The sequence below is a fragment of the Felis catus genome, chromosome F2, assembly GCF_018350175.1.
Source record: "Felis catus isolate Fca126 chromosome F2, F.catus_Fca126_mat1.0, whole genome shotgun sequence".
Taxonomy (NCBI): Eukaryota; Metazoa; Chordata; class Mammalia; order Carnivora; family Felidae; genus Felis; species Felis catus.
Window position 1 is genome coordinate 37841617 of NC_058385.1, and position 27956 is coordinate 37869572.

The 27956-nt window shown below is 39.1% G+C and overlaps 1 protein-coding gene and 1 long non-coding RNA gene across 3 annotated transcripts; one reads left to right on the forward strand and one right to left on the reverse strand.

Moving 5' to 3' along the window:
• Positions 1–25: 25 nt before the first annotated feature.
• On the reverse strand, positions 26–27956 carry TMEM64 (transmembrane protein 64). 2 transcript variants are annotated; one of them, XM_011291378.4, is made up of 3 exons: positions 26947–27950; positions 9735–9890; positions 26–3879 (listed from the first exon to the last, which is right to left on the reverse strand). In XM_011291378.4, the coding sequence occupies exons 1-3, from the start codon at positions 27742–27744 to the stop codon at positions 3688–3690; spliced, it is 1146 nt and encodes a 381-aa protein (XP_011289680.2). In that variant the 5' UTR covers positions 27745–27950; the 3' UTR covers positions 26–3687. The 2 variants fall into 2 exon arrangements, with proteins under 2 accessions (XP_011289680.2, XP_023104496.1); XM_023248728.2 differs by lacking the exon at positions 9735–9890 and having other exon boundaries at positions 26947–27956.
• LOC123383183 lies at positions 10718–12768 on the forward strand. Its single transcript, XR_006592662.1, has 3 exons — positions 10718–10835; positions 12069–12134; positions 12526–12768. It is a non-coding gene; the product is annotated as an uncharacterized LOC123383183 (long non-coding RNA).

The following is a 27956-nucleotide window of genomic DNA, read 5'->3' on the forward strand; positions in this document are numbered from 1 at the left end:
CGAAGAAAGAAAGAGAAGGAAGAAGGAAAATAAAACATTACCTTTTATTTTCTCAGGCACACAAGTGATCTAGGGTATCAATTATCAAGAGATTTTACTGATTCACCTTTAGAATGATCTATTTTAAATCTTTAGCTACCATAGAAAATAGTTTGCAGCAATTACTTTGCAATTCAGAAGTACCATGTTATAATTTAGTTGTGAAATAAATGAATAGTTTATGTTCAATATGCAAGGTTATTAGAACTCCTGAGTTTCAAATATCCTGTGGAACAGATTCCTCTCCCTTCTTTAAAGGCTTTTAAAATTAAAGAGATGACCATTAAAAAAGTTATTTCTAAATAGCTAATTATAACAGAAATCAGCAACATCTAATCTGAAAACCAGATAGTGTTATTTTGACCATCATTCTGATACCCTGAGTGGCCTCTGATTCCATCACCAAAGTCATCAACCTAGGTCAGTATCACTATTCCTGAGGTCCTCATATACTTTTCTTCTTCTCTGCAAATGCCACTTGCTTTTGAATAGCACAGATTTAGTTTACCATGCATCTAAGGATTTACCTGTATCACCCGGCACATACCTAGCTGCTTTCTCAAGCATTCTAAAGCTAGTCCCACAAATACATAAATAAGCCAGAGCACCTTCCCCAAGAACAGTCCAAATCAGCACTGCACATTAACACACACAGAAACGCCGGGAAATGCTTGTAGCTACACCACTTAGCTCAGTTACAGCAAGAACAAGGAAGAGTAACTAGTGAACTTAGCCTCTCAAGGAGAGAAATGTTTCATAGTCATATATTTGACCCTAACAAAGCAAAATCATCTTAGCAAGGTTTGCAGTTGGTTACAAAGTACATAAAACAAGAGTATGGGGAACAAACCCACACAGTCACTCTTGAACACAAATTCAAAACACACATTCTAATGACAGAGATTGGGTTCTGGTATTTTCATAAACCAGAGTACAGATTTCAACATATTTTGCAAATCATATGATCAAACGAAACTGGACATGAAAGCACGTTTAATTATGTACATGTTTTTAAAAAGAGGTGCTGTTTTAAAATAGTCCACATGACAAAATTTGGCAGAGTACATAAAATCATTAACAATAAACCAAAAAGTATGGAAAACTAGGGGAAAGGTCCAAAGAACCAAAAATAGAGCATATCTTTCATCAGATTTAGAAATTATGTATATTGTATGCTTTTTTTTAAATGTGCATAAAGCAACTCTATGCTGCAGTTTGAGAAATCAAAAAGATTTTATTTTACAAACACACACACTGTATGACTGGAGGCATTATTTGGGCAACACAAAAAGATCCGGGAGAAACTTGTTGCTGCCATAAATCGGGGATGCGGGGTTAAAGATGGAGTGAATAAGGCATGGCAATACTTCGTACAACTTTTAGAGAGCACATCTAAAACCCAGTAACCAAAAATCAGCTGGCAAATGGCATGAATATAACGGATTATTGTTTACTTGGAGACCAGAAATAATGAAGAAAAGGAAAACTGCAGCTTTAGATTAGTATTTTAGAAACAGTAAAACCATACTATTTTAAGTAAAAATGGATGATTTTATTATATAAAATTATGATGGGCAGAATACAGAAAATTTATTTCTCTTCTACCTTTACATATTTAAGTATGAAACAAAATGCAACAACTGGGAGAACTCATTACAAACTACCAAAAGGGATTCATTTGGTGAAATTATTCAAGTTACAAAATGCTAAGTAAATAAATGCACTTCAAAATACATGAAGTGTAACACAAGTATGAAAGTAGTGATCTTAAATGATTCCTTTAACAAAAACTAACCAACAAACAAGAAGCACAAGAAAAATATTGTCAAGTTAGAAAAGAATAAATCAAACATATTGTTCACTGGGATTATTAAACAAATTCTTTTAAAAAATAAAAACACCTAAACAAGTAATTAGGATTTAAAAAAAGAATAAGAATATTCCAGTATTATATATATTTTTCTCTATCAATGAAAGAAAGACTGGAGGCCAATTAAGTACTATAGACCCAGGTGCCTCTAAGATCACTTGCACTGAGGTCTTCTTGGCATCGACATGTAAGTGAACTTCACCATTACCCAAAGGTGAGAAAATTATGTATTATAGAGGAAAGGAAAACAATTATGATGGCAATAGGGCAAAAAACTTATATATTAAAATGATTAAATGCAATGCATTCTCTAGCATAGGACTAGAATAACCTGCTCCCAAAAGAACTCTTTTGCACTTTAGTAAATCAGGGCAAAGGTTTTACCCTGAGGAAAAGGCAAATGGGAGGTCTCTGATAAGGTAGACTCTTCATAGCCAAAAAAGACACCAACCAGAAAATGTGCATTCATGTCTATAATCTGGGTTGTAAAAACCTAATCATTAAGTTCACAACCCATTTTAAAAACATAAGATGATAAATGAATACTACATATGTCATATGGATCATATGCCAAATTACTGTATGCTATACTCCTAAGTGCTATTAATAAATACACTCAATTCATGCTACAAGAGAAAGAATTGAGACTTAATTTCACATTTCAGAATTCCTGAGTCTTATCAGAGAAAAACAAGTACCAAAAAACAAACAAAATAAACCTACGTTATAGTAGGGCAAATAATACAAATTTGGGTATTAAGTCAATATTACATTTATAGTTTTAAAGCTGAAGACTATGGGGACAAATATATATGTAATTCGGTGGTATTATAAACGTGATTTTAAAGCTTGGTTTTTTAAAAAGGCGATTTGATCAAACAAGGCCACCTGAGTGACATCTTTAATGATGGAAAAGAAAGCCCATCATTTTAAAAGAGTAGATCTTTATCTCAAAGCCTAATGATGAATATAAAAAGAAAAAGAAATTTACTTTACTAAAATTTTTTAGTAAGACTGCAATGGGACAGCCCTTTGATGAAAGATCTAATGAGCGTAAAGCCAATGTAATGGAATTAGAACTTGAGTTCTAATTTGAGCCACCATCCATTAAATAATTTCCCTTTTGCCTTGCATATTACACAGTGAAAATAAAAAGGTATCTTAAGAGCACTTCAGTCCCACAATGTAGGATTTAAGCTTGTGTGAATAGGTGTAAATGGCCCTGCAATGATGCTTGCAAAAATACATTCAACCCAAAGTTAATGTCTATATTCTAACTAGTAAAGAAAAGGGAAGCAAAGTGGTCCCTCTTAAAACAACAAAACAAAACAAAACATTATCTTTTCTGGAAAGGACAAAGAACACCTAAATAATGTCATACATTTAAAATTACATACTTCTACTCATCATTGTAAGTAGGGAAGATGCAAACAACTACTCAGGGACTTTATAAATAAAGACACTAAGCAGAAAAATATTTGGGTTATTTCTTTGTTCGTAAGTACCCAGAAAGAAAACAATTAAAAAACACTAAAGTGCAGACCTATAGGCCACTGCGGGCATAATAAACGATAAAGAGGTGCAGCCCAAATTTGCATCTACGTTTACACTTACATATCCAGAAAATGATTCTTCCTTTAAAAAAATTGTGCAATTTAAAAACGAGTCAGTTTTGTTTGTGCCGTAATACAATTAGAACTTGTCTCTGCCCACTAGTAAGGTGACCACTAGACCTTGGACAGCACACTAGCTCTCGACAATCATACATTTTGTTAGAGTCATACAATATTGATTCCACCTCCGGAAAATGTTAGGGTCCTCTTGTTGTAGAATGAAGAGCCACTGGTATTTGGTTGATTGCCTTGAACCAGAGAGGTTTTCAGTTCCATTTCACAAGCTACAATAGCTGCATTCAGTTCCACTTGAGCTCGGTGAACTACATAAAACATGAGGCCTATACTTATAATAATCTGTGGACAAAAATAAAACATGACAGTTAATCATATTTTACACAGAAAAACATGGAGAAATAAATCCCATAAATATTTGGCTTAGAAATGTTTCAAACGGGATGCCTCTCCAACATGGTCAGGTAAGATTTTTAAATGGGTTACACACACTTTCCATTCATTCTTTCCTTGGCTGCTTCAACTGGGAAGAGAGGGCTGAAATCTAGAAGTAACCATCAGAGGATATCAGGCTAGCACGCATACATCCTTTTTAGTCCATATAAATGATGTTTGCTTGATATAAGTCAAACTCGTCTCCTGGTACCAAACAGCTTCCTTCAAGGAATAAAAAAAATAAAAAAACAAAACAAAAAAGTCTAAAAAGAGGCAACACCCGGCTAAACTTTATTAATGTAATTAATGTAATATATCTTTGCAGGACTATAAATGTCCACAGGTATTCCCAAGCCCACTTAGAAGCACTACCATTTACAAATGAACTATCTGGTGCAGCCAAACTTTAAAATATTATGAACCGCTTTAAAAAAGTGAAATGTCAATAAACTTCAAAAGAAATTAACAAGAGATCATGAACATGAAACTGTCTGTACTTAAGGAAAAGCAAAAACAAAGGAAAACATGATGATCAAGAAAAAAATGCCAAAGGGCTATGAAAAAACGCATTGAAACCAAAATCCGGTGCTAGTCTTGACTTAACCGCTCAACTACTGATGTGATTTCACATCACTAGGGAGGCTTCTCCCACTGTCCTATAGGAACCTGTGGTCTCTCTTTATATGTTAATGTGCTTTAACATTCTATATACAGTTCATCAGAATGTCTAGGCAGTACATATCTTCTAAACGGTATTTATTCCAAACTTCATTTGTAAGTCAGTTCTTTTGAGTTTGGAGCAAATATTCTCAGGCAACAAGGTTAGGACAGGTGATATTTAATGTCCCAGTAAGTTTCAAAGAAGTTCAAAGGCTACTCTAACCATAGTGACCCTAAAATACAACATGATATAAAATAATAGCCTATCCATAATTTTAACGTTTTGTGGGAAAAGTATTCTAAATAGAAGCACTGAGGGTAGTGAGGGAAGTGCCGAGGCACAGCCTAGTGGGGGTGGGTTAGCGAGGGGAACTTGGAACTTGTGCAAGGGGGGGCACTAATAAATGGGTATCCAGTACTCAATAAAATTCTTATTTAAGCTTATTTATTTATTTTGAGAGAAAGAGAGAGAGAGAGCAAGAGCAGGGGAGGGGCAGAGAGAGGGAAGGAGACAGAGAGGGAGAGGGGGAGGACAGAGAGACAGAGAGAGATAGAGAGAGATAGAGAGAGAGAGAGAGAGAGAGAGAGAGAGACTTACAAGCAGGCTCTGCATTGTGAGCATGGAGCCCAAGGCGGGCTTGAACTAACGAACCACAAGATCATGACCTGAGCCCAAGTCAGATGCTTAACCAACTGAGCCACCCAAGTGCCCCATAATTCTGAGCAAATTAGGTATTTTAAAGGTGGGCCTTCAAGTGCTGTATTTGCTCTCCTAAAAAAACAAGATATACTAACTGATATGTAAGTTTGATACCTATCAGTGTTATGGTGACACCATGGAAAGATGTGGAAAACTGACTTGGGGAGGGTGCGGGAGAGCTGCTGAGCTCTGCCTCAGACATGCTGGATTTGAGGTGCCTGTTGGATATCCAAGGCAGTGCAGTGAATGGGTCCAGAGCTTAGAAAGAAGGCTGAGCTGAAGATGTGTATTTGGGAGTCTTTATGCAAATAAACCTAATAGCAGCCACCATAATAACTGCATTTCCAGGAAGAAGTGTTTTCAGAGTAAGAACACAAAGCTTAGGCTAGAATCTTGAGGAATATCAATTGTGGGGTGCAAAGAAGAAGAGATGCTGACAAATGAACCAAGCACGTGGGAAAAAAAAAATCAAAACAGCTAAGGGAAGAAAGCGTTTTAAAAAGAATCTTAGGTTGCTGAGAGTTCAAGTCAGATGACAACTGGAAAGTATATCTGATTTTGACAAAATTAATGATGACAGCCACAGAAAATAGGCTTAGATCTAGTGAAAAACTTTTTCAGGTTTCCAGTGAGGGTAAACTCTTTACATGGGATTTTCCCCAGATGCCCTTGTAGACCCAGGGCCTGGCAATATGTGCTGATTCTTTCCCCAACATACTACCTTATTAAAGAGTAAAAAAAAAAAAAAAAAAAAAAAAAGGGAAAAAAAACCTGTTTTATAAAGTTTCCTTATGAACACAAAAGAATCAAACACAAACAAATGGACCAGCCTTCCACAGAAAGGCATCTCCTCTACCGTCAACTAGAGAGCAGGCTGAGAGCATGAGCAGAATACCAGACAGTTAGTAGATTTCTTAGATGGAAATTGAGGGGTTTCCCACTTGAAGGGTTCTGATTTTTCTGTTAATCAAGAAAGGCAATCTGTTGAGAATGAAGTGGAAAGTGGGGACAGGAGCCAAAATTACGAGGAGTGAAGACAGGTTTGCCATAGTCATTGAGGAAATGGGGGGTGGGAAGACAAAGGAAACAGTTAAGCTATGGGGAAATACTGAGAAACCAGAAGTTTTGCAATCATGAATTAAGTATTACCAATGTGGTTGTATGACTTCCCCCAAAACAACAGGTGCGAAACATACCAAAACGTGGATTCATCCAGGGTTTTGGCCGGTGGGTACACCGAAAAATACAGGGCATGGACAAGAGTAACTGAATTGCAAGACCACAGCACCTTAAGTTGGATTTTTGTACAAGAAATAGTTGTTCCTTCCTCTGAACATCTACTTTGTATTGCTTTAATTCTACAGACGCTGTGGATTCTATTTAGGTGGCTATAAAGCTCAGAGGCAGACAAGTGACTTATTTCTAGCAAATATGAGAAACCTCACGAATACACTTACTCTACTAACTTTAACCTAAGCTTCATCCTTTGTTCCCATGTTAGTTTCCCTCTTCACGCGGACTTCTTTTCCCTCTTGTTTTATTCTGTGTTCTTTTGTAAGCTGAATGAAATCCTTTCTGAAATATACTAAGTTATAAGGAACATCAACAAATAAGTCCGAGGGATAAACATGCCTTTATTTTTTTTGTTGTGGCAGTTATTGTTGTTTTTATAAACGTCTGGGCTAAAAAATATTTGCCTTTCCCCCCTGTCTTGTAGCCTAAGCTGAAATTTGTCAACTCAAAGGGGTAAGAAGTTGTTGGAAAAAAACAAGACCCTATATTTTTTTTTAATTTTTTTTTTCAACGTTTATTTATTTTTGGGACAGAGAGAGACAGAGCATGAACGGGGGAGGGGCAGAGAGAGAGGGAGACACAGAATCGGAAACAGGCTCCAGGCTCTGAGCGGTCAGCCCAGAGCCTGACGCGGGGCTCGAACTCACGGACCGCGAGATCGTGACCTGGCTGAAGTCGGACGCTTAACCGACTGCACCACCCAGGCGCCCCTAGACCCTATATTTTTAGAAGCACTACTGACAAATGCATGAACTACTTTGTTCTATTATAACTCCACTAATTATAGTTGAGTGATTTACTAAGATACATAGAAACAAAGTATCAAATAATGAAAAACTTATGAAAACTGATAATGACCAATTCTAATACTCAAACATAATGTAATGGGAAAAAAGGTATTTCGAATGGGTTACTCATTTTCAGAAAACTAAAAAAAAACATAAAATGTGCTTAAATGTATGCTAAAAAAAATCTGTCATTCAGGGGCAGCTGGGTTGCCCACTTGGTTAGGCTCTGACTCTTAATTTCAGCTCAAGTCATGATCTCACGGTTTGTGAGTTTGAGCCCCACACTGGGCTCTGTGCTGACAGCGTGGAGCCTGCTTGAGATTCTCTCTCTCTCTCTCTCTCTCTCTCTCTCTCTCTCTCTCTCTCTCTGCCTCTCCCTTGTTTGCAGCCACTTTCTTTTTCTCAAAATAAATAATAAACTTAAAAAAAATCTATCATTCATGGGGTGCCTGGGTGGCTCAGTTGGTTAAGTGTCCAACTTCAACTCAGGTTATGATCTCACGGCTCATTAGTTTGAGCCCCATGTCAGGCTCTGTGCTGAGAGCTGAGAGCCCGGATGGAGCCTGCTTCAGATTCTGTGTCTCCCTGTCTCTCTGCCCCTCGCTGACTCACACTCTGTGTGTCTCTCTCTCAAAGTGAAATAAACATTTAAAAAAATTTTTTAAAAATCTATCATTCAGGTTCTTTAAAATATATACACATACACACACACACACACACACACGCATGATATGTATATATATATACATATATGCGTGTATATACATATATATATACATATATATATATATATATATATATATATATACATATCATGCGTGTGTGTGTGTGTGTGTGTGTGTCTGTGTGTGTGTGTATATATATATGTACATATGTATCACTTTGTACAAACAAGTAAAAACAAAATGGATTCCCGAATAGGAAAAATGTTACAAATTTTTTCTTAAAGTAAGCCATTCAATTGATAAGCTTTATTTATAGCTCAATGTAAATATTCCTGGACTTACTAAACTTTTACTACATAAGCACAAAGAAAATCAACTCTGGCTTTATTTATCATAGTATTTTTACTATAGTAACTTAAAAATTAAGAATAATGCTAAAAGCAAATTTGTAATAAGATTAGCATACATTTAATAACTATAAATTAAACCTAGCAAGTGAAGAGACCAGGAAGATAAGCTGGCTATCTCAGTGTTATCTGCTCTGTAAACTATGGTCCTGGCTATGAGCATGGTTCCCACGGCCAACTACCTTGGTTCATGTCCTGGTCCAACCCCGTGCAGCTGAGACTTTAGACAAATCACTATCTACTGGTGTGCTGATAAACTAGCTCTTGGAGATCAGAGGTAGGAGTCTTGATTTGGAGCACCTGCCATTTTCCATAGTATAAATATTCCTTCCACTGCTGATGTCGCGAAGAGTTGGGGAGAGATGTACGCAATTAGTTGGACATAAGAAAAGGACATACCTTCTAGTGTTTTGGTAGGGATTAAATGAGCTTAAATATATGGCATATAAAGCTCTCAAAAGTTATTATCATCATCTGACTAAACCATCAAAAATTTTGGTGATTGTATATTTTCATAAATCTCAGGAAGCAAATATAGCACAACTAACGAAATGAATTTTGAACTCTTCCCGTTGCAACTTAAAGGCACTGAATAAATGTGCCTACATAACAGGATTTTTTTCTTTTATCAACCTTTTATATGGAATTGTATTACCCTAAACTATATTACAATTTGCATGGTAATAATAACCCATTATGCAAATCTTACTTGAATTTGTAATGGAATACTTCAGACACTTTTATAAAGCAATCCTTTCTAAAAAAAACCATTTTTTTCTACATCAAATTGTACTAGAAAAAAATTACATTGCCAGTATAATATTTTTTAAAAATACCAATTAGAGAGTTCAATAATTTGAAGATAAAGTCAGATAAAAACCCAACCCTACCAAATCTCACTAAAATTATCTTCAGAAACATAGTATTAACAACACTTCACAAAAACTCGAAATAGAGTGATGACTGAAAATCACTGCAAAAAGAACCCTATTTTTGTCATTCCCTTTGTTTTAAGAGAATTTTTAAGAAGCATCAGTTCAGTTCTATACACTTCCATATATCCACAGTTAAAATGTAAATGTTGTAAAAATATGAAGTATGATTGAAAGAACAAGAAAAGAAATAAAAAGGAAAAATTCTCTTAAATCATTCTCAATGAAATCTGTTAGGTTTAAAATAAGTAATGCCATACAAAAAGAAAAAAAAAAAAAGAGAGAGAGAGAGAGAGAACCCTTAGCCTTAAACTCACCTGTAAACAAAACACAAAATATCCACTAACACTCTGTTCTGCAATGACATCTTCCATTGTCCGCAGGGTGGTACCCAAGTAAGAATTCAGAAGCTGGGTAGGAAGCAGTCCAACCGAAGATGCCATCAGATAGTTGGGTAAGGAGAGATCAGTAATCTAGAAGAGCAGATTAAAGGGAATGATTCGTTATCAAGTAAAATTTCAATTTTACATAAAACTGTGTGTACAAGTCTTGCTAATGGTTTTTCCTTGGGAGTAGAAGGAGCTGAAATATTTTACAAAGCATTCTCATTTTTTAAAATGATTATAAAGGGTATACATGTAGAATGTAGATTGAGAATGAAATAAGAGTTTCAAGAAAAATTTTACTATTCCATGATTCTACCACTAAAAGATAACATTGGTGACAATCTTTTTCTTCGATGTAAATAAAATGTGCACACACGCGGATCACTCTGTAAAAACAGATTTGTAAGTTTTCCTCATGTCATGAGAAATCTTCATAAGTGTGTTTCAACGCCAGTGTGGTTACTGGGCTCTGAAGCCAGATAACCCTATAATGGCATGCCAGTGCCGAGAATTCAATGAACTCTTTTGTCTCTGAGAATCAGCATTTTCAGCTGTGACCTGAAGGGAATAACATGGTTGTTGTCAGGATCAGAAATATTAGCACAGTCAGGAGCAAATGCCTAACACGGGACTGACTCTCGAAAAGGTAGACGTGATCATTACTATGCAATTATACTACCACTGTGTGGATATGGTACAATTTAAGCTTTCTTCTGCTATGGAATATTTCAATTGCTTCCTTATTTGTTTCTTTGTGTATATGTGATTATGTATTTATATTTTTGCTATTATAAGTTAAAAAAAAAAAAACACTCCGATGCAAACCTTTGTATGTTAACCTGTGTGGGAGTGTCTAAAATATTCCAACAAAACTCGTCCTCTGGTATTCATGCCCTTATGTGATATTTTCCCCTAGAATGTGAGTTGGACCTAGTACTTACTCCTGGCAAACAGACTATGGCAGAAGTGAGGAGATGTTTCTCTCAAGATTAGGTTACAAAAAGAATGGACCTTCAGCTGTCCCTCTAGCAGGTAAGTAGCTCCATGGAGAGCGCCATGTGCAAGGAACTAGGGTCCTCAAGCCCACAGCTAGCAAAGACCTGAGGCCAGCCAACAGCCACATGAGTGAGCCTGGAAGCAGATTCTCCCCCAGCCAAGCCTTATGATAACTAGAGTCCTGGCCAACGCCTTGATTGCAGGGTTGTGAAAGAAACCCGAGTCAGAGGCACCCAGCTATGCTGCACAGGAATTCCCAACCTACAGAAACGCTGAGATAATAGATGCTTATTTTTAAGTCACCCCCTTTTTGGAGTGTTATACAGGAAGAAATGACTAATACAATATGTATCTCCGCTATTTAGGATGCATCACTAGGAGTAGAATTACTGGATCTAACAATAAAACCTGTTTTCCAAAAAAGTTCACACTGATTTACATATCTATCAATAAATAATGCATGTCTATTTCATCATACTCTTACCAACTTTAAGTATTAAACTTCAATCTTTCCTAGTTGATGGGGTAAAAATGATATTTTATGATTGTTTAATCTATACATTTTAATATATATTAATATTAGTTTTAAATATACATTTTTCTGTTTGCATTTTTTATGTCTTTCCTTGTTCATATTTGCCCAATTTTACTGGAATGTTAATTTTTTTCTTATTTATTCATAAGAGCTCTTCATATATATGGGCAACCTTTGTCCATTATATTTGGCAACCATTTTCCTCTAAAGTATTCCTTATCTTTTAATTTTATGTTTTGACATACAAATGTTTCATAATTTTTGTATAATCAAATATTACCTATCTTTTCCTCTGACTTTTCCTTTTTTTTTTTTTTTAGCTTTAAAAGGTCTTTTTAGATTTTTTTTTTTTTTTACCTGCATTTCTCTTCTGATTCTATTTTCCTTTTTAACATTTACCACTTATTCCGTCTGGAATTTAATTAAAGGTGAAGATACAGCCTTATTCCTCCCCTTCTCCAGTAGCCAGTTTTCCTAGCATTACTTATTGAATAATTAATAACTTCTCCTATGATTTGTGATGTTTACTTTATAACAAATAAAGTAATTATATGTAAAAGGGTCTACTGGGAGCTCTAACACTATCCACTGACATATGAAATCTTATATTGAAACCAGACTGTTGTAAAGACTATCAGTTAATATCTGGATACAGAATTCCCTATCCTGCAAACCCCTTTATTAGTCTTCTTTTTAAAAATGCCATAACTATTCATACCTATTCATTTTTACAGATACAGTTTAGGACCATTCTATCATTCAAAAAGAAAAAAATCAGCAAATTTTCTACTGGGATTAAGGTAAATTTCTAAATTAATCTGAATAGAACTGAAATCCCCAGAACATTCAATTCTTCTTATCCAGAAATGTGTCTATCATTATTCAAAACCTTTCACATCTCTTACTAAAGTTTGATGGTTTTATTCACATATTATACATTCCTTATTCATTTATCTCTAAGTATTTGTGTTGTGGTTGCTCCTGCTTTTAATTTTGAGAGTAACTTTTCTATAGCCCCATCTAGGTTTACTTGTATGTAAGAAAGTTTCTGGCCACTTTACTAAACTTCTATTTGCTAATGTGAAGATCTGATATGTTAAAAGAGTAACCTACAGCTAGTCTAACTACAATCTAATCTAATAATCCCATAAATCCTATTTTCAGTAAAGCTACATTCATCTCTCTGCACAGATCATTAACTGGAGACGTGCCACTGCTGGTCTGGAAAGAATACTAACTATAGTGACTGGCTAACAATTCAACTAAACAATCACTGACTCCATGTTGCCCAGGCCAAGATGTTCCGGTAGGTGCCTGCAAGGGACAGAAAGTAGGGTACAACTTCTACCTCAAAGGATTTACAAACTGACAAGGACACATCAACTACCCCAGGAAGGGGGGCTTGAGAAGGACTGTGTGGAGCCTTGAAGAGTAAACAGGGATTAGTATGAGCTGCAGGAATAGGGGCCAAAGGGCAACCATGTAAAAAAAAGCAGCATTCGAAATGGACTCTGAAACCTAAATATGCGTTTGGCAAGCAGAGATAGGTGGGATGAGGAAGCTAAGGCGTTCTAAGAAGAGAACGAACAAGGAAATGTGATACAGAAAGTACAGGATGTATCAGTGAAGTTGGCAGTGAGGTTTGGATTGTTTACAGAGCACACGCAAGGGAAGCCTGTACAGGACAAATACTTGGGTGATACTTGTTAGGGGCCCGGAGGGAAAAGAGAAATAAGTCTGTACCCAGTAGAAAAGTACTGGGGAATGTATAGTCAAGGAATGATGTGAATCGGGTGAAGAAAGGTTCCTCTGTCAGTTTGGAGTACTTATAGGAACAGAGACCTTTCTTTAGAATAAACATGTCAAATATATAAAATGTATAAAAGTTATACAAATATATAAAGTTATCCAAATATATAAAGTTTGGAGTACTTATAGGAACAGAGACCTTTCTTTAGAATAAACATGTCAAATATATAAAATGAGTAAATATGACAAAAAATGAGTCACAAAAACTATGATACTGCAGTTAATAAGATGACATTGCATGTTTTGGAAGCTATCTTACTTTTTTAAAGTTTATTTATTTATTTTGAGAGAGAGAGAGAGAAAGGCAGAGAGAGAATCCCAAGCAGGCTCTGCACTGTCAGTGCAGTCTGATGTGGGTCTTGAACTCACAGAACCATGAGATCATGACCTGGGCTGAAACTAAGAGTCAGATGCTTACCCAACTGAGCCACCCAGGTGCCCCGAAATTTGTCTTTAAAATAAATATTTCAATTCCCAAAATGTCAGAATGCAAAGCTTTAGTCCATAGTCTTTAAATGAAGACTTAATGAAGTAATGAAGTTTCTCTAAAATGCAAAACTGACATTCAGATAGGACATCAGTAATATCCAAATGGTGATATTAAGAACAGATCTCATAAATGTGAAACAACTCTGCAACTCAACTCTTTAGTCCTTTGTCCAAAGCAGAAAGCAAAGTTCATCAAACCCTTTTTTGACAAAACCTCATCCTAGGGAAAAAGCAAGCGTTATTGTTCAAATACATGCCCTTTCTGAAAAGATGTATATCCAAAGAAAGCATGCTACATGCTAAGATCTTACTCAGAATCTGCATCTAGCTCCATTCTTTGAAAATCATAATAAAGTGAGAATACTTGTTCCCAAAGAGACCTATCCAAACTTCTCTCAATAAGTTCTTATCCATCAACTTCTTAAAAATCTGTCTGCTTGTCCTACTTGCCAGAAAGACATTAAATGTGAGCCCAGAATACTTCCATTGGAATTCCTGCCTATAATATCCTGGGATCTTGGCTCAAGACTGTTTTCCTACTCCAAAGAACTCCTAGAAATCTCAACCTAGGATGCCATTGTTGTCCTATTAGTCGGTTTCTATGATCATAAATACTCCAGTAAGAGTTTTAGAAATGGTGAATGTTACTTGACTGCCATCCTCCCATGCTTTTAATACTCTAGAAGCACCATAAAACTATATGCATTCCTGCGGGGCTTGAACTCAGGAACCCCAAGCTCATGACCTGAGCCGAGGTCAAGGTCAGACACTTAACCAACTGAACCACCCAGGTGATCCTATGCATTCTTATTCCCAAAGGTACTGGGCTTTTTGGGGCACCTGGGTGCCTCAGTCGATTAAGCATCTGCCTTCGGCTCACATCATGATCTCACAGTCTTGAGTTCAAGCCCCGCGTCGGGCTCTGTGCTGACAGCTCAGAGGCTGGAGCCTGCTTCGGATTCTGTGTCTCCCTCTCTCTGACCCTCCCCCATTCATGCTCTGTCTCTCTCAAAAATAAATAAACATTAAAAAAAATTTTTTTTTAAGATACTGGGCTTTTACTTGGGGATGTAATTCACTTCTCTGGGCCAGTGGGGGTTAATGTAGAACATTCCCTTATACCAAATAGATCCTGAAAACAAACAGCCCACCTGAGAAGGAAAAAAACAAAACAACAACAACCAAAATGAACAGAAAAAGAAAAAAAATGCTTAACTCTGAAGAGCAAGAGCCGACTTACATTTGGGGCTGACAGTAAGAGAACCTCTATTTTCAGATGCATCACTCGACTGCTTGTGGAACCTGGGGCCTGCTGTCCTCTTAGGCACCGTACTAAGTACCCTCACCAGGCAGCCCTGCCTCAAGCCCCTCCACTTTTTCAGTTTATAGCTATTTATACAACGGTTTTACCGGCTTTAATTTAATCTACCGAGAAACTTTATCTAATTTTTACATAGAATATTTTGGCATAGACCTAACTAAGAATATAAACGCGATCTACTGTATTCAGAGGAACTCAAATTTTATCCACAGTTCTATGAATCTAATATTAGTTTTAGTGAATTATGCTTTCCTGAATTTTCTTGGTTTATACAACATGGATGCTGTTTTATTGACAAGGTTGCATTAAGGTAAATTACAATTAAACACATATTTAATAATATTATACAGAAAAAAATCATGAATCCCCAAAATATTTATTTTTATTTATTTTTTTATACAATTTATTGTCAAATTGGTTTCCATACAACACCCAGTGCTCATCCCAACAGGTGCCCTCCTCAATGCCCATCACCCACTTTCCCCTCTCCCCACCCCCATCTACCCTTAGTTAGTTTGTTCTCAGTATTTAAGAGTCTCTTATGGTTTGCCTCTTTCCCTCTCTGTAACTTTTTTTTTCCCCCTTCCACTCCCCCATGGTCTTCTGTTAAGTTTCTCAGGATCCACATAAGAGTAAAAACATATGGTATCTGTCTTTCTCTGCCTGACTTATTCCACTTAGCATAATACTCTCCAGTTTCATCCACGTTGCTACAAATGGCCATATCTCATTCTTTCTCATTGCCAAGTAGTATTCCATTGTGTATATAAACCACAATTTATTTATCCATTCATCATTTGATGGACATTTAGCCTCTTTCCATAATTTGGCTATTGTTGAGAGTGCTGCTATAAACATTGGGGTACAAGTGCCCCTATGCATCAGCACTCCTACATCCCTTGGGTAAATTCCTAGCAGTGCTATTACTGGGTCATAGGGTAGATCTATTTTTAATTTTTTGAGGACCCTCCACACTGTTTTCCAGAGCAGCTGCACCAGTTTGCATTCCCATCAAGAGTGTAAGAGGGTTCCCGTTTCTCCACATCCTCACCAGCATCTATAGTCTCCTGATTTGTTCATTTTAGGCACTCTGACCAGCGTGAGGTGGTATCTCAGTGTGGTTTTGATTTGTATTTCCCTGATGAAGAGTGACATTGAGCATCTTTTCATGTGCCTGTTGGCCATCTGGCCCAAAATAATTTTTAAGAAAGCAATGATCAAAGGAAACGAAAGTGAGTACAGTTTGATCTTTTCATCTAATTACTATTTATTGATAAACTGTGTGTTTTATCATATATATATATATCCTCAAAATACTTTATCAGTATTTCAGAAATAGTTTGAAATGGCAACTATTTGACCCTTGACCCTTAAACAAGGGTGTGAACTGTGCAGGTCTACCTGTACATGGACTTTTTCCAGTAAATACAATACAATACTGTAAATGCATTTCTCTTTCTTATGATTTTCTTAATAATATTTTCTTTTCTCTACCTTACTTTATTGTAAGAACATAGTGGATAAAACATTATTCGTATATAATAACATACAAAATATTTGTGAATTGGCTCCTTATGCTTCTGGTCAACAGTAGGCTATTAATAGTTATGTTTTCTGGGGAGTCAAAAGTTATTTATAGATTTTTGAGCGGAGGGCAGGGTTCAGTGCACTGAGAGTCAACTGTAGTATTCACTTCCAGAAATATAAAAACTTCAAAACCAGTTTAAGAAAAAATATTAACTGCCCCTTCTCCCTTCCTTTTCCCTCCCTCCCAAAATACCTCTCCCTGTGTCCCCTAGCTAGACACATCACAAGTCAGTCACACAGCTCATTCCTCCCTCATTCCCAAATCCAATCATTTGCCCTGTCTTGTCAATTCCACTTTCTAAATACCTACGAAATCTACCTACTGTCTGTTCTATTCCTATTCAATCTCTCCTCTCTAGTCTCCATACCCAGACTTAACCTGCACTCACCACCTATGCTAATTCCTGCTGAAATCTTTTAAAAATACAAATGCAGGGGTGCCTGGGTGGCTCAGTCTGTTGAGTACCCAACTCTCAATTTTGGCTCAGGTCATAATCCCAGGGTCATGGGAGCAAGCCTTGCATCAGACTCTGCGTTGAGGTGAAGCCTGCCTGAGTTTCCCTCTCTCTCCCTCTACCCCTCTCTCCAGCTGCTCTTTCTCTAAAATAAAAAAATAAAATAATTTTTTTAAAAACTTTAAAAATGCAAATCTAATCCTGCTTTAACTCTGACTGCCATCAGAATAAGGTTCACATTTTTAAACAGGCAAAGTGCTTCACGCCCTAGCCTCTGATTATCTCATGCTTCAAATCACATTATGTTCCAGGCACATCAAAATTCTCTTGTTCTTAGAACACTTCTTGCTCTTTTTTCCTTTTGGGCCATTGTACATTGTCCCTTCTGGAGAGGAAATTCACACCTCCTCCCACTCCTCTACTTGGGCAAAAGTCCTACACTGTCTTTCACTACTCAGTCATCAGTGTCTCTAGCAAACCTTCCCTAAGCTTCCAGGTCTGCATTAGGAACAGCATTCAAGTTCTCTGACAGGACACTAGGCACTGTCACGCCCCAGTCCCCTTCACACTAGTGAGTAACCGAAGACTTCACCATCTGTTTGCCCTTCACCCCCTTCCCCAGACTATAAATTTTGTAAAGAAAGGGACCTATCTGTCTTATTCTTCACTGTGTCTCTAGTCTTTAGCAAGATGCCCATTATATATTATTAGGTGCTAAATATATGTTCATTGGATGCTGACTGTATCAACATCAGAACTGTTTATAAATGTGGAGACTTACGATAATTCCCAGTTTTTAAACAGGTTAGGATGCAAGTCTACTTGTAATCATCTGTTCTGAAATTGAGAATACCTTCCTCTGTCCCCCAAAAGGAAATCATGTTATAAATGGAAATTATTAGCAAAATGTATGCCATAGTATACCCAGAATGCGATTTCTCCACTAGACTGTAAGCACCTTAAGGGATTTGGGATGAACTTTACGTTATGTACTGCGATAACTCTAGCATCTAGAACAGCCGTGGGCACAGATTAGACACTTACTAGTTACTTATTAAGTGAACACTGAATAAATACTAAAAGCATTTCCAGTAATCTCTGAGGTCAAACTAATGTCAAGGCTGAGACCTTCTGGTTAAGTGGCAACTGTGAAAGTACTGAGAAAGTCTTGGTACCGGAAAGAAAAAAACAAGGCAGGGGCTCTGAGAGACCCTACTCTAAAAGCTGAAGAGGCTTTCAATGTACAGGCTTCTACTGACTTAGATGGTTAGGTCAGTAGGTCTATTTACAATGCAGAGGCCATCTTCACATACACAGACTTTTTCCTTAGTTTGATGTCCCTAAATGAGGAATTGTTTTTAATGGTTCCTAAATATTTTAAGAGTCACGGATCCATTTGAGAATCTGATTAATACACACACACACACACACACACACACACACACACACACAACCCTTTCCCCAGAAAATAAATACACTCATACTTCACTGCATATAATTTCTGGAACACAGTCAAAAAGATCTTATTATAGAGTTGAAAAACTATATAGGCTAATTATTTTTACTCACCCAACAAAAATTTATCAAATGCCTTCTATACATAAGACCCAGCTCTCAGCAGGGATACAAATACAAAGATAGAAAACCATAGTTGACTGTATGGTCACTGTCTGTCATTCTGTGCCAAATTTAATAACCACAATGTTCATTACATCCAGTAAGAGGCCACAAAAATCATTTACAACATTTACTCACAATGTTATATAAGGAAAGCACATGCAGCCATCAAGGCAAAGACTAGAAAAATAAACACTAAAATGTTAATGGCTGTTTTTTTCTTTGTACTTACTATGCTTTGCAAATTTTACAATGAACACTGCTAAAGAAATATTGTTGAAGTAAGTTTTAATAAGACTTGTCTGGGGGCGCCTGGGTGGCGCAGTCGGTTAAGCGTCCGACTTCAGCCAGGTCACGATCTCGCGGTCTGTGAGTTCGAGCCCCGCGTCAGGCTCTGGGCTGATGGCTCGGAGCCTGGAGCCTGTTTCCGAGTCTGTGTCTCCCTCTCTCTCTGCCCCTCCCCTGTTCATGCTCTGCCTCTCTCTGTCCCAAAAATAAATAAAAACATTGAAGAAAAAAAAAAAAAAAGACTTGTCTGCTTTTAAAGAATTTTTTTTGTTTTTTTTTACCTAGGAAGGGGTAATAAGACATTCAGTATGTGTTAAAAGATGCAGTAGGCTAGAGATACTGATTTGTGAATTGTAAGCCCAAAGATGAAGCAATAAAAACCACAGAAACTGATGAGATAACTGAAGAAAAGCACAAAGAGGGGCAAACAGTTTCAAGGAAGTAATGGCCAGTTGTACTCCGTGTACTGTGGGGCCTAAGGGTGTGAGCTGAGGTGGCATCACATTTGTCAACTTGGCCATATGTGACCCTTCAGAGACAGACCCCAAGCTCCTTCAAAATACAGCCTGATCTCCATCTTTCTATTCCCTCCAAACTATACCACTGGCAGTGAATCAGTGAATTTTAACAGGGAGAAGAAAGGATCATTAGATACACTGGTACAGTGACAAGTATCATAACCCATCAACTATACTTGAATCTGTGGTTATATCCATGATACAGACAAAGAATTTAAGACGAGAAAACATTTTTTTAAACATTTATTCATTTGTGAGAGAGAGAGACAGAGCACGAGCGGGGGAGGGAAAGAGAGAGAGAGACACAGAATCCAAAGCAGGCTGCAGGCTCTGAGCTGTCAGCACAGGGCGCGACGTGGGGCTCGAACTCACGAACCGCGAGATCATGACCTGAGCTGGAGTCGGACGCTTAACCGACTGAGCCACCCAGGCGCCCCAGCTAACGCATACTTCTTTAAAATGGTTCCAATGAGAAGTGAGCCAGGGTGAGGGGTCAGGCCGTGCACTTTTAAATTTACTAAGTTATTCATTTCTATTTTGTTTGCATTTTACTCACAGTGCACATATATTTATTGCTTTTGTTTTCAAAAACATAATTTGTCAGGGGCACCTGGTGGCTCAGTCCGGTAAGCAGCCGACTTTGGCTCAGATTGTGATCTCACGGTTCATGGGTCTGAGCCCCAGATCTGACTCTGAGCTGGCAGTGAAGCCGGCTTGATATTCTCCCTCCCTCCCTCTCTCTCTCAAAATAAATAAACCAAAAAACCCCCCAAAAAACAAAAAAAACCCACACTATTAAAAAATATATTTAATTTTGTTAAATACAAGGTAAATAAGACACATAGCAGAGCATAAGGGCCTCTTCCTACAGTTGCAGAGCTCAGCTTAATGGTTGCTTTATTACAGTGACTGATGAAGCTCTAATACAAACTTTTTCTATAAAATGCCAGGCAAGAAATATTTTAGGCTTTGTAGGCCATAGGGTCTCTACTGCAACGGGGCCATTTTAGCTTAAAAGTGAGCCACAACTAATATAAATATGAATGACCATGGCTGTAGTCCAGTAACACTATTTAGACACTGAAACTTGAACTTCATGTAACTCTGACATGCACAAAATAGTCTTTTGACATTTCTTCCGATCATTTAAAAATGAAAAAACCTGGGGTGCCTGGGTGGTTTAGTTAGTTAAGCGTCTGATTTCAGTTTAGGTCACGATCTCATGGTTCCTGAGTTCAAGCCCTGTGTCAGGCTCCACACTAACAGGGCAGAGCCTGCTTGGGATTCTTTCTCTCCCTCAATCTCTCTGCCCCTCCCGACCCACCCCAACCCCCCTCCCCTGCGTGCAAGTTCTCTCTCTCTGTCTCTCTCTCTCTCCAAATAAATAAATAAACTTTAAGAAGATGAAAAAAACATTTTTGGTTTGTATACCATATAATATCAGACAGTGGACCTAGTCAGGGACCACATTTGCTGACCCCTGTTGTAGAGTCCTGGGATGATGTCTAATTCAACTATGTAGGACTGGGCCCAGAGCCTGACACGTGGGAAGTCCTCCATAATATTTATGTGATGCGCTATAGGGCAAGTGCTCTGAAACTAGAACCAAGAAATCTCTGAGAAATTCAGCTCTTCTTGGAACAACAATGGAATACTGGATAAGTTCATGACTACAGTTTACTAACTGTATGCTCTTGGGTTACTTTGCCACTTTGCATCTCAGTTGCCTTAGTGGTAAGATGAGGTTTAGGGTTGATATGAGCATCAAACAAGTCACTATGTGCCTGTGAGAACAGTGCCTGGCAGTTAGTAAGTGCAATACAAATATTTCTGTTAAATTACAAAAGAAAAAAAACTCTGAGTTTCAATACCCTCCTTTTGGAATGCAGAGGATAGAGAGAAGGAAATGGTAAATAATGAGCAAACTATATATTTAGTCACATCACATAACAAGTATTATTAAACACACTTTACAACAGAAAGTATGGCTCAAAAGAGTAACTATAAGTATCTCAAGATGTCACACGGAATGTCAGGACCAAATCTGATTTCAAGGGTGTGATATCTGTCCTCTATATCACTCCACCTTTTAGGCAAGGATAGCCCCTCAAAGGACTGCTCTAATGATTAAGGAGGATCATGTATGTTAATTTGTTCTGCAAACTGCAAAGTGGTATATAACATATGAATAAGAGAATCTTTCACGCTTTGCTTCATGTTTTTATTTTAGGTTTCAAAAATTAAATGATGATGGAAACAAAATTTCCCATGGGGAACTATGTAAGAAAAGGAACCTACAACACCTTTGACTTTTTAAGTTTTTCTATGACCAAAGTAAAAAAAGAGAATGACTTTTAGGATCTCCCTTCTGGCAGCTGCAAGTATCATTATGAATTCTGTTACTCATAACAACCAATTATCACATAATATTTTGGGGATTAAAATTGACATTTCACAGAAGGTAACTGCAAACTGTAGAAAAGTCCAGATGTCTCCAAGGGGGCATCTTAGAACAGGACTTACAAGACCATTCTAATGCTCATTAAATATAGGATGGGATGTTCTTGTGAATGTTTTCAGTTTTCAACTTTACAGACAAGTTTCTGCTACGCGGCTTTACTCTTTTAGGACTCCAGCTCCTTCTACACCTCCACCAACCGTCCTTCTCTATTAAGAACTAGTGTGTTTTCCAGCAACTGATAAAAAGGAAAACTTGGAAGTTGCAAGGCTACAGGCAAGACTTGCTGTTTGAATCTGAAATATCATGTGTACCTCTTAGAATGCTTGGGATTCAAGAAGTTAACACATCAAAAGGCACTTAGTAACCAAGGAATGGCAGGAGACAGGCTGCAGAGGTATATATGCTGTGAGGGTTTGGAATTTATCCTGAGGGGAAAAGAAAACCCACTTGAGAGTTTCCTGCAGGGGAGTAACAAAATCAGATTTTTCTGGATAGAGAAAAAACTGGAAATCCTTAGCCCAAAGGCAAGGAAACCAGGTAGGAGGCTTAGACGCCTGAACCAGACTGATGGCAGTGGGCCAACCGAAGTGTTCAGGAGGCAGAATCCACTGTGGTTTAGCCAAGATTAGTTGTGGGGGAGAGAGGAGGTAATCAAGTGACAGAGTCATGAAGACTGCTACCCAAACACCCCAGTTTTATCTCCTTCCTGGCACACGCATTGCTCTTTTGAAATCAGCGCTGGCCACGTAACTTGTTCAGGCAGTGAAAGGTGGGATTATATCCAGATGAAAGCTTTAAAACCCAGTAGGCAATCCACTGTGTCCCAGTAACCAAGTGAAAGAGGGTGGCTCTGTCAGCCTGGATCCCAGGGTAAAAGTGACATAAAGCAAAGATTCCCTGCCCCTTCCCCAAACCAAGCTGAATCTGGATCTGTCAACAGGTAAGCAAACCTTTAATTCTGAACCTACTGAGATGGAGGGGTTTTCACTACCGCACAATGTAGCCTGTCCAGACCGAAGCTGTAAGAAATGCTCATCCTAGGGGTGCCTGAGTGGCTCAGTCAGTTAAGCGGCTATTTCTTGATTTTGGCTCAGGTCAAGATCTCATGGTTCGGCTCCAGAGTTCGAGACTTGCATGGGGCTCTGCACTGACAGCGTGGAGCTTGCTTGGGATTCTCTATTACTCCCCCACGCTTGTGCTCTCTTCCTCTGAAGGAAGCAAGGAAGGAAGGAAGGAAGGAAGGAAGGAAGGAAGGAAGGCAGGCTCACCCTAGAGGTGTGTCGGTAAAGAACAGTAGTTAGAAGCACACATAAACTATAAGTCTATATATCTGTCTTAATAGGCAGTAATAACTACAGATACAACATTTAAAATGGGGAGGGAGGAGCTTTAACTATTTCCCAGCAAAAACAATAGCTACATTTTTTTTTTAATTTTTTTTTTCAACGTTTATTTATTTATTTTTTGGGACAGAGAGAGACAGAGCATGAACGGGGGAGGGGCAGAGAGAGAGGGAGACACAGAATCGGAAACAGGCTCCAGGCTCTGAGTCATCAGCCCAGAGCCTGTCGCAGGGCTCGAACTCACAGACCGCGAGATCATGACCTGGCTGAAGTCGGACGCTTAACCGACTGCGCCACCCAGGCGCCCCAGCACATTTTTTAAAAAGGAAAAAATTTAAATATGTACTTGGGAAATTATATTTCTTATGATCTAAGAATTGATACTATAGAGTGTTATGTACTTTTTTCCTATTTCAACAGTTTCAAAAGTGGAGGGTCAGCTTGCATATCCCTTTTTAGCACAGACGGGAAGAGCAAAGAAATATGGTTAATAACAGACACAAAGCAAGGGAAAACCCCTTTTGTTCTATATGTTAACCATTACAATCAACTTCTGCCTCTAAAATGTAAATACCACTTACCTCCACCACTAATAATAATAATTGCTAACAAAGACTGAGAATTGACTATGTGTCAGGCAAAGGCCACCTTCACTGCACTAGCTTATTTAACCTTCATAACTCATCATGAGCTAATCAAGGACTATTTCCAAAGCCTATGCCTCTCATGATTACTATATCTCACTTAAAGTAAGCTCAGATAAATTTCTTTAATCATGGACATTAAGAAAATGAGTTTTAAGTGGAATAGAGGAGAAAGAGGGGGGATGAAGATCTTTAAAAAGACAGGAAGGGAAAAAGAAAACAAGAGAAATATGCCTGGGAAGCAGGCAGCTGTGGGCAGTCAGAGGTTTATGGGGATACAGAGGGTGGAAGTAGAATGATGTTATACAAAGCAGAAGAGAAAGTCAAACTATAGCAAAAATCAGTCTAACCTAAGCTTTCTTTTCATCCACATACCCTGGGTGAATTCAGTAAGCTTTTTGGTTGAAAGAACTACTAAAGCAGATAGTTAAGAATAACAGAAATGACCAAAGAGAAAGTAACAGACTATATCCACTGGCTCTACAACCCACCCTGCTTAGGGCTAGAAGTAAGAATTTTAAAGTATAATGCACCTTATCAGCCCATCTTGGTTCCCAACCTCGGCTCCCCACATGGTAGGTGAGTGACCCTGAACAAGTCACTGGAGGGTTGAGCCTCTGTCTCTTCCCCAGTAAAACTGTGCCAATAATATCTATTTCAAGAGAACATTTTTCTTTTTTCCCTTCTTTTCTCTTGAACCCACAGCACCAACTTGAGACTTGCCCCTTGTCAAGTGTGGTTTCAACTACATAATTACGTTCAATTATTTCCAAGCACAAACTATAACTTTTTATTCACAGATTTAAAAAGACATTATAAAAAAAAAAGTCCTACCTTTAATTAATAAATATATAATGAATCCTCATTATATAACCAGGACTACACTACGTACTAAATATGCGATGCAGAAATAGAGCCATGGGTTGAGACCCTATCATCAAACCATAGTGCAGAGTTTTACTTTACCATTTATTTAGTACTTAGGTGCCCTTGGGTAATCAAATAGTAATGGTGACAAAAACCAACATGTGTTTGTTAAGCCAGGCTCTACTGCATGTATTTACCTTATGTAACGGTCTCAATAATCCTATGAAGTAGGTACCACTACTTCCCCCATTTTTCAAATAAGGAACTGACCACAGAGTGGATAAGCAACTTGACCAAGGTCACCAGACTGTATGCAGACGACAGGCCTCTAGAGCACCAGTCCCGTGCTCCAAACTATTAAACAAGAGTCTACACTATACGCATAAGCACATTCTCCAGGGCTGTTTTAAAGATTACAAATAATACGTGTGAAGAGCTTAGGATAGTAAGCACACAGTAGGTGAACAAGAAAACACACAAAGATGCAAGCCATACTGGAGAACAAAGCAAACGTTAGAAGGAAATTATTCGGGTTCCTTAGTCCCAACCCTCTTCCAAAGTCTTAGGACACTTGATCTATTATTATCCAACATAAGGTCAAAGTTCCATGTATATACTTCATACTACAGATTGTTGTAAAAGGGAAAAATTTAAGTCAAAAAACATAACAAACCACCATAAACACCAAACTTTCTCTTCACAGAAAACCCCTGAGCTATCTCCATGCCTCCATGAGCTTCATTCTACAACCATTGCTGATGTTGGTCAGAATGAACATGAGATTTGCAAAAGACGTTTAAAAAAAGAAAAGAAAAAAAATTCTTAATTTCATCACAAAAATGGGGTAGGTTGGTTAGAATTATTCTTTTTTTTTCTTTAGATAAACTGTGAGTTTATTCATGTTGTTTAACCTGATGGTTACAGCTTGTTAAAGTTATATATTGCTTTAAGAGCGATTGGTGGTGATAAAAAATTATTCACAAAAATGAATCAGAAGTCATTTGGGCTTTAAAAGGATACCACACTCCTAAAAATACCAATTTTTATCTGTTAGGAATGGGTGGTTGGAATTATTCTTAATACAAAGCAAAATGAGAAAGTTTGGAGAGAATTTGTTTTTGAAGCAATACAATGTATCAGAATCACTAACAGAATATAAAATACATCTATCCCTACGGTTTTGAATGCTGTATCTCTTAACTTCCATACAGTTTTATTTAAGTCAAGCTGAAGGGCTGAGTTCCTAGAAATCTCTGTATGAACTCTTTGTAGTTTTGAATCATTGAATTTGGGGAACTCAGCAATCTAGTTCAACCCCTTCACTTTAGAAAAGAGGAAAGCAAGGGAAGAGAGAGTTAATCATTCGTTCCAAAGTCATGAAGTTTGTAAAGACTGGCTTCCTTTCTTCCAGTCCGATGATCTCCTCTCTAGGAGTATTCCTATTCCTCAGTTGCACTGAGCTAGAGAAAGCTAAATTGGATAAGCAGAACATACCAGTATCGGGCAAAAAAAAAAAAAAAAAAAAAGGTAGGTGTGTATAAAGAAAAATATATGCTCACTAGGCAAAAGGTCATACGTCCTATTTTGTTTTATCCTCTACCTAGTGATTTCAAAATGAAGTTCCTCCAAAGAAAAATGAACTGGAGGATTTCTCCCTTTGCATTGTACCAAAGCAAACTACTTTATACTTTATGGAGAAAAGGCCTACTACAAATTTTAGGAAACTCTGTAATATGGAGTCTGAAGCTACGCCCTCCACTGTTTACCCAAACACTTCCTTTAGCCCCCGTGTCCTTAAAAACTTGAGTCAAAACCCGGGATGCATTTATGCAGGCAAGAGGGAAAGCTAGGAATGTGAAGCCGTCACTCCCTGACTGTTGCCAAAGCTGCTACAGAAATAAGATGGCAAATGTATAACATGGACATTTTCATTCATTTCTCCTTAAAGTTAAAAGGACTCTTCGTTTTTAATCAAACTTATACGCCAAAAAGGAGTAGTTCTTTCTCTACCAGATGTCCCTTTGAGGCCCCGACTTAAAATCGGTTTTATTTGTGTAAGATTCCTCAGCGTGCGACGCAAAGTGATCGGAACTCCTGTTTGTCAATGTCACTTCTCTGTTGGCATTTGTCTGATGGAGCGCCCTCCCAGGGCCGTCACAAGACCGCTGGAAAACAGCCCTGGAAACGGATGGGGGCAGCGGGATACCACTTACCGAGAACACTGCATTCTGAAGCCCAAAAGGTATGGGGGTCAGTCTGGCCAGCGCCACCACTTTCAGGCCGCTTCCTCCCTCCACCACGCGAATAACGGCGCTCAGCTTCTCGCTGCTCTGGATCCTGGCGGCCACCCAGGAGGTGAGGAGCCGCTTGCAGACCACATGGGCGATGAAGGTGCCGATGAGGACGCCCACCACCATAAGTCCCATGCCCAGCACGAAGCCGTACAGGTAGCCCGCGGCCACGTTGAGCACGATGTAGCCCCAGCCGCAGGGGAACGACACCACGATGAAGCCCACGACGAAGAGCAAGACCCCCAGCAGCGAGTCGAGGCTTTCCACCCAGAGCAGGAGGTGCTGCAGGTAGCGGCGGACCAGGGCCAGGGAAGCGAAGCACAGCGCGGCCAGCACGCACACCAGCACGAGGCTCCGGCACCAACAGGTGCTGCCGAGGCAGCAGCAGCGCCAGTTTCTCACCTCCGCCACGCCGACCACCACGCCGCCGCCGCTGCCGCTCCCGGGGCCGCCCGCCAAGGCCCCGCCCGGCGCCGGCAGCTCCGAGGCCGCAGGCGGACCGTGGCGCTCCAGATAGGCGCCGAGCAGGGCGCCGGAGGCAGCCGCCGCCGCCGCTGCCGCGCTCGCCCCGCCCCCGCGAGGGAGGCGATCCGCCGCGTCGTCCCCGCCCGCCGCCCGCGGCGTGGCCCAGCGGGCTGGCAGCTCGGCGCGGCCCTGGAGGGCGGCGTGCTGCAGGAGCCGGGGGAGTGCCTGGAGCAGGCTCCCGCCGGGGCTCCACATGCCTCGGCCGGCGCGGGCCCTCAGCCGGCCAGCCCCCCCGCCGCGGCGCCTGTCAGGCGGCGGCCCTTCATGGCGCCCCTCACGCCCTGCCTCGACTCCCTGCGTCCGCTCAGGGGGCAGGAGACGGCCCGGGGTGAGGGTAAGGACTCAGCGGCGGAGGGACGGGTCCGGCGGAGAGTGTGAAAACTCTGGACCCAGCACCGGCCGGGCCC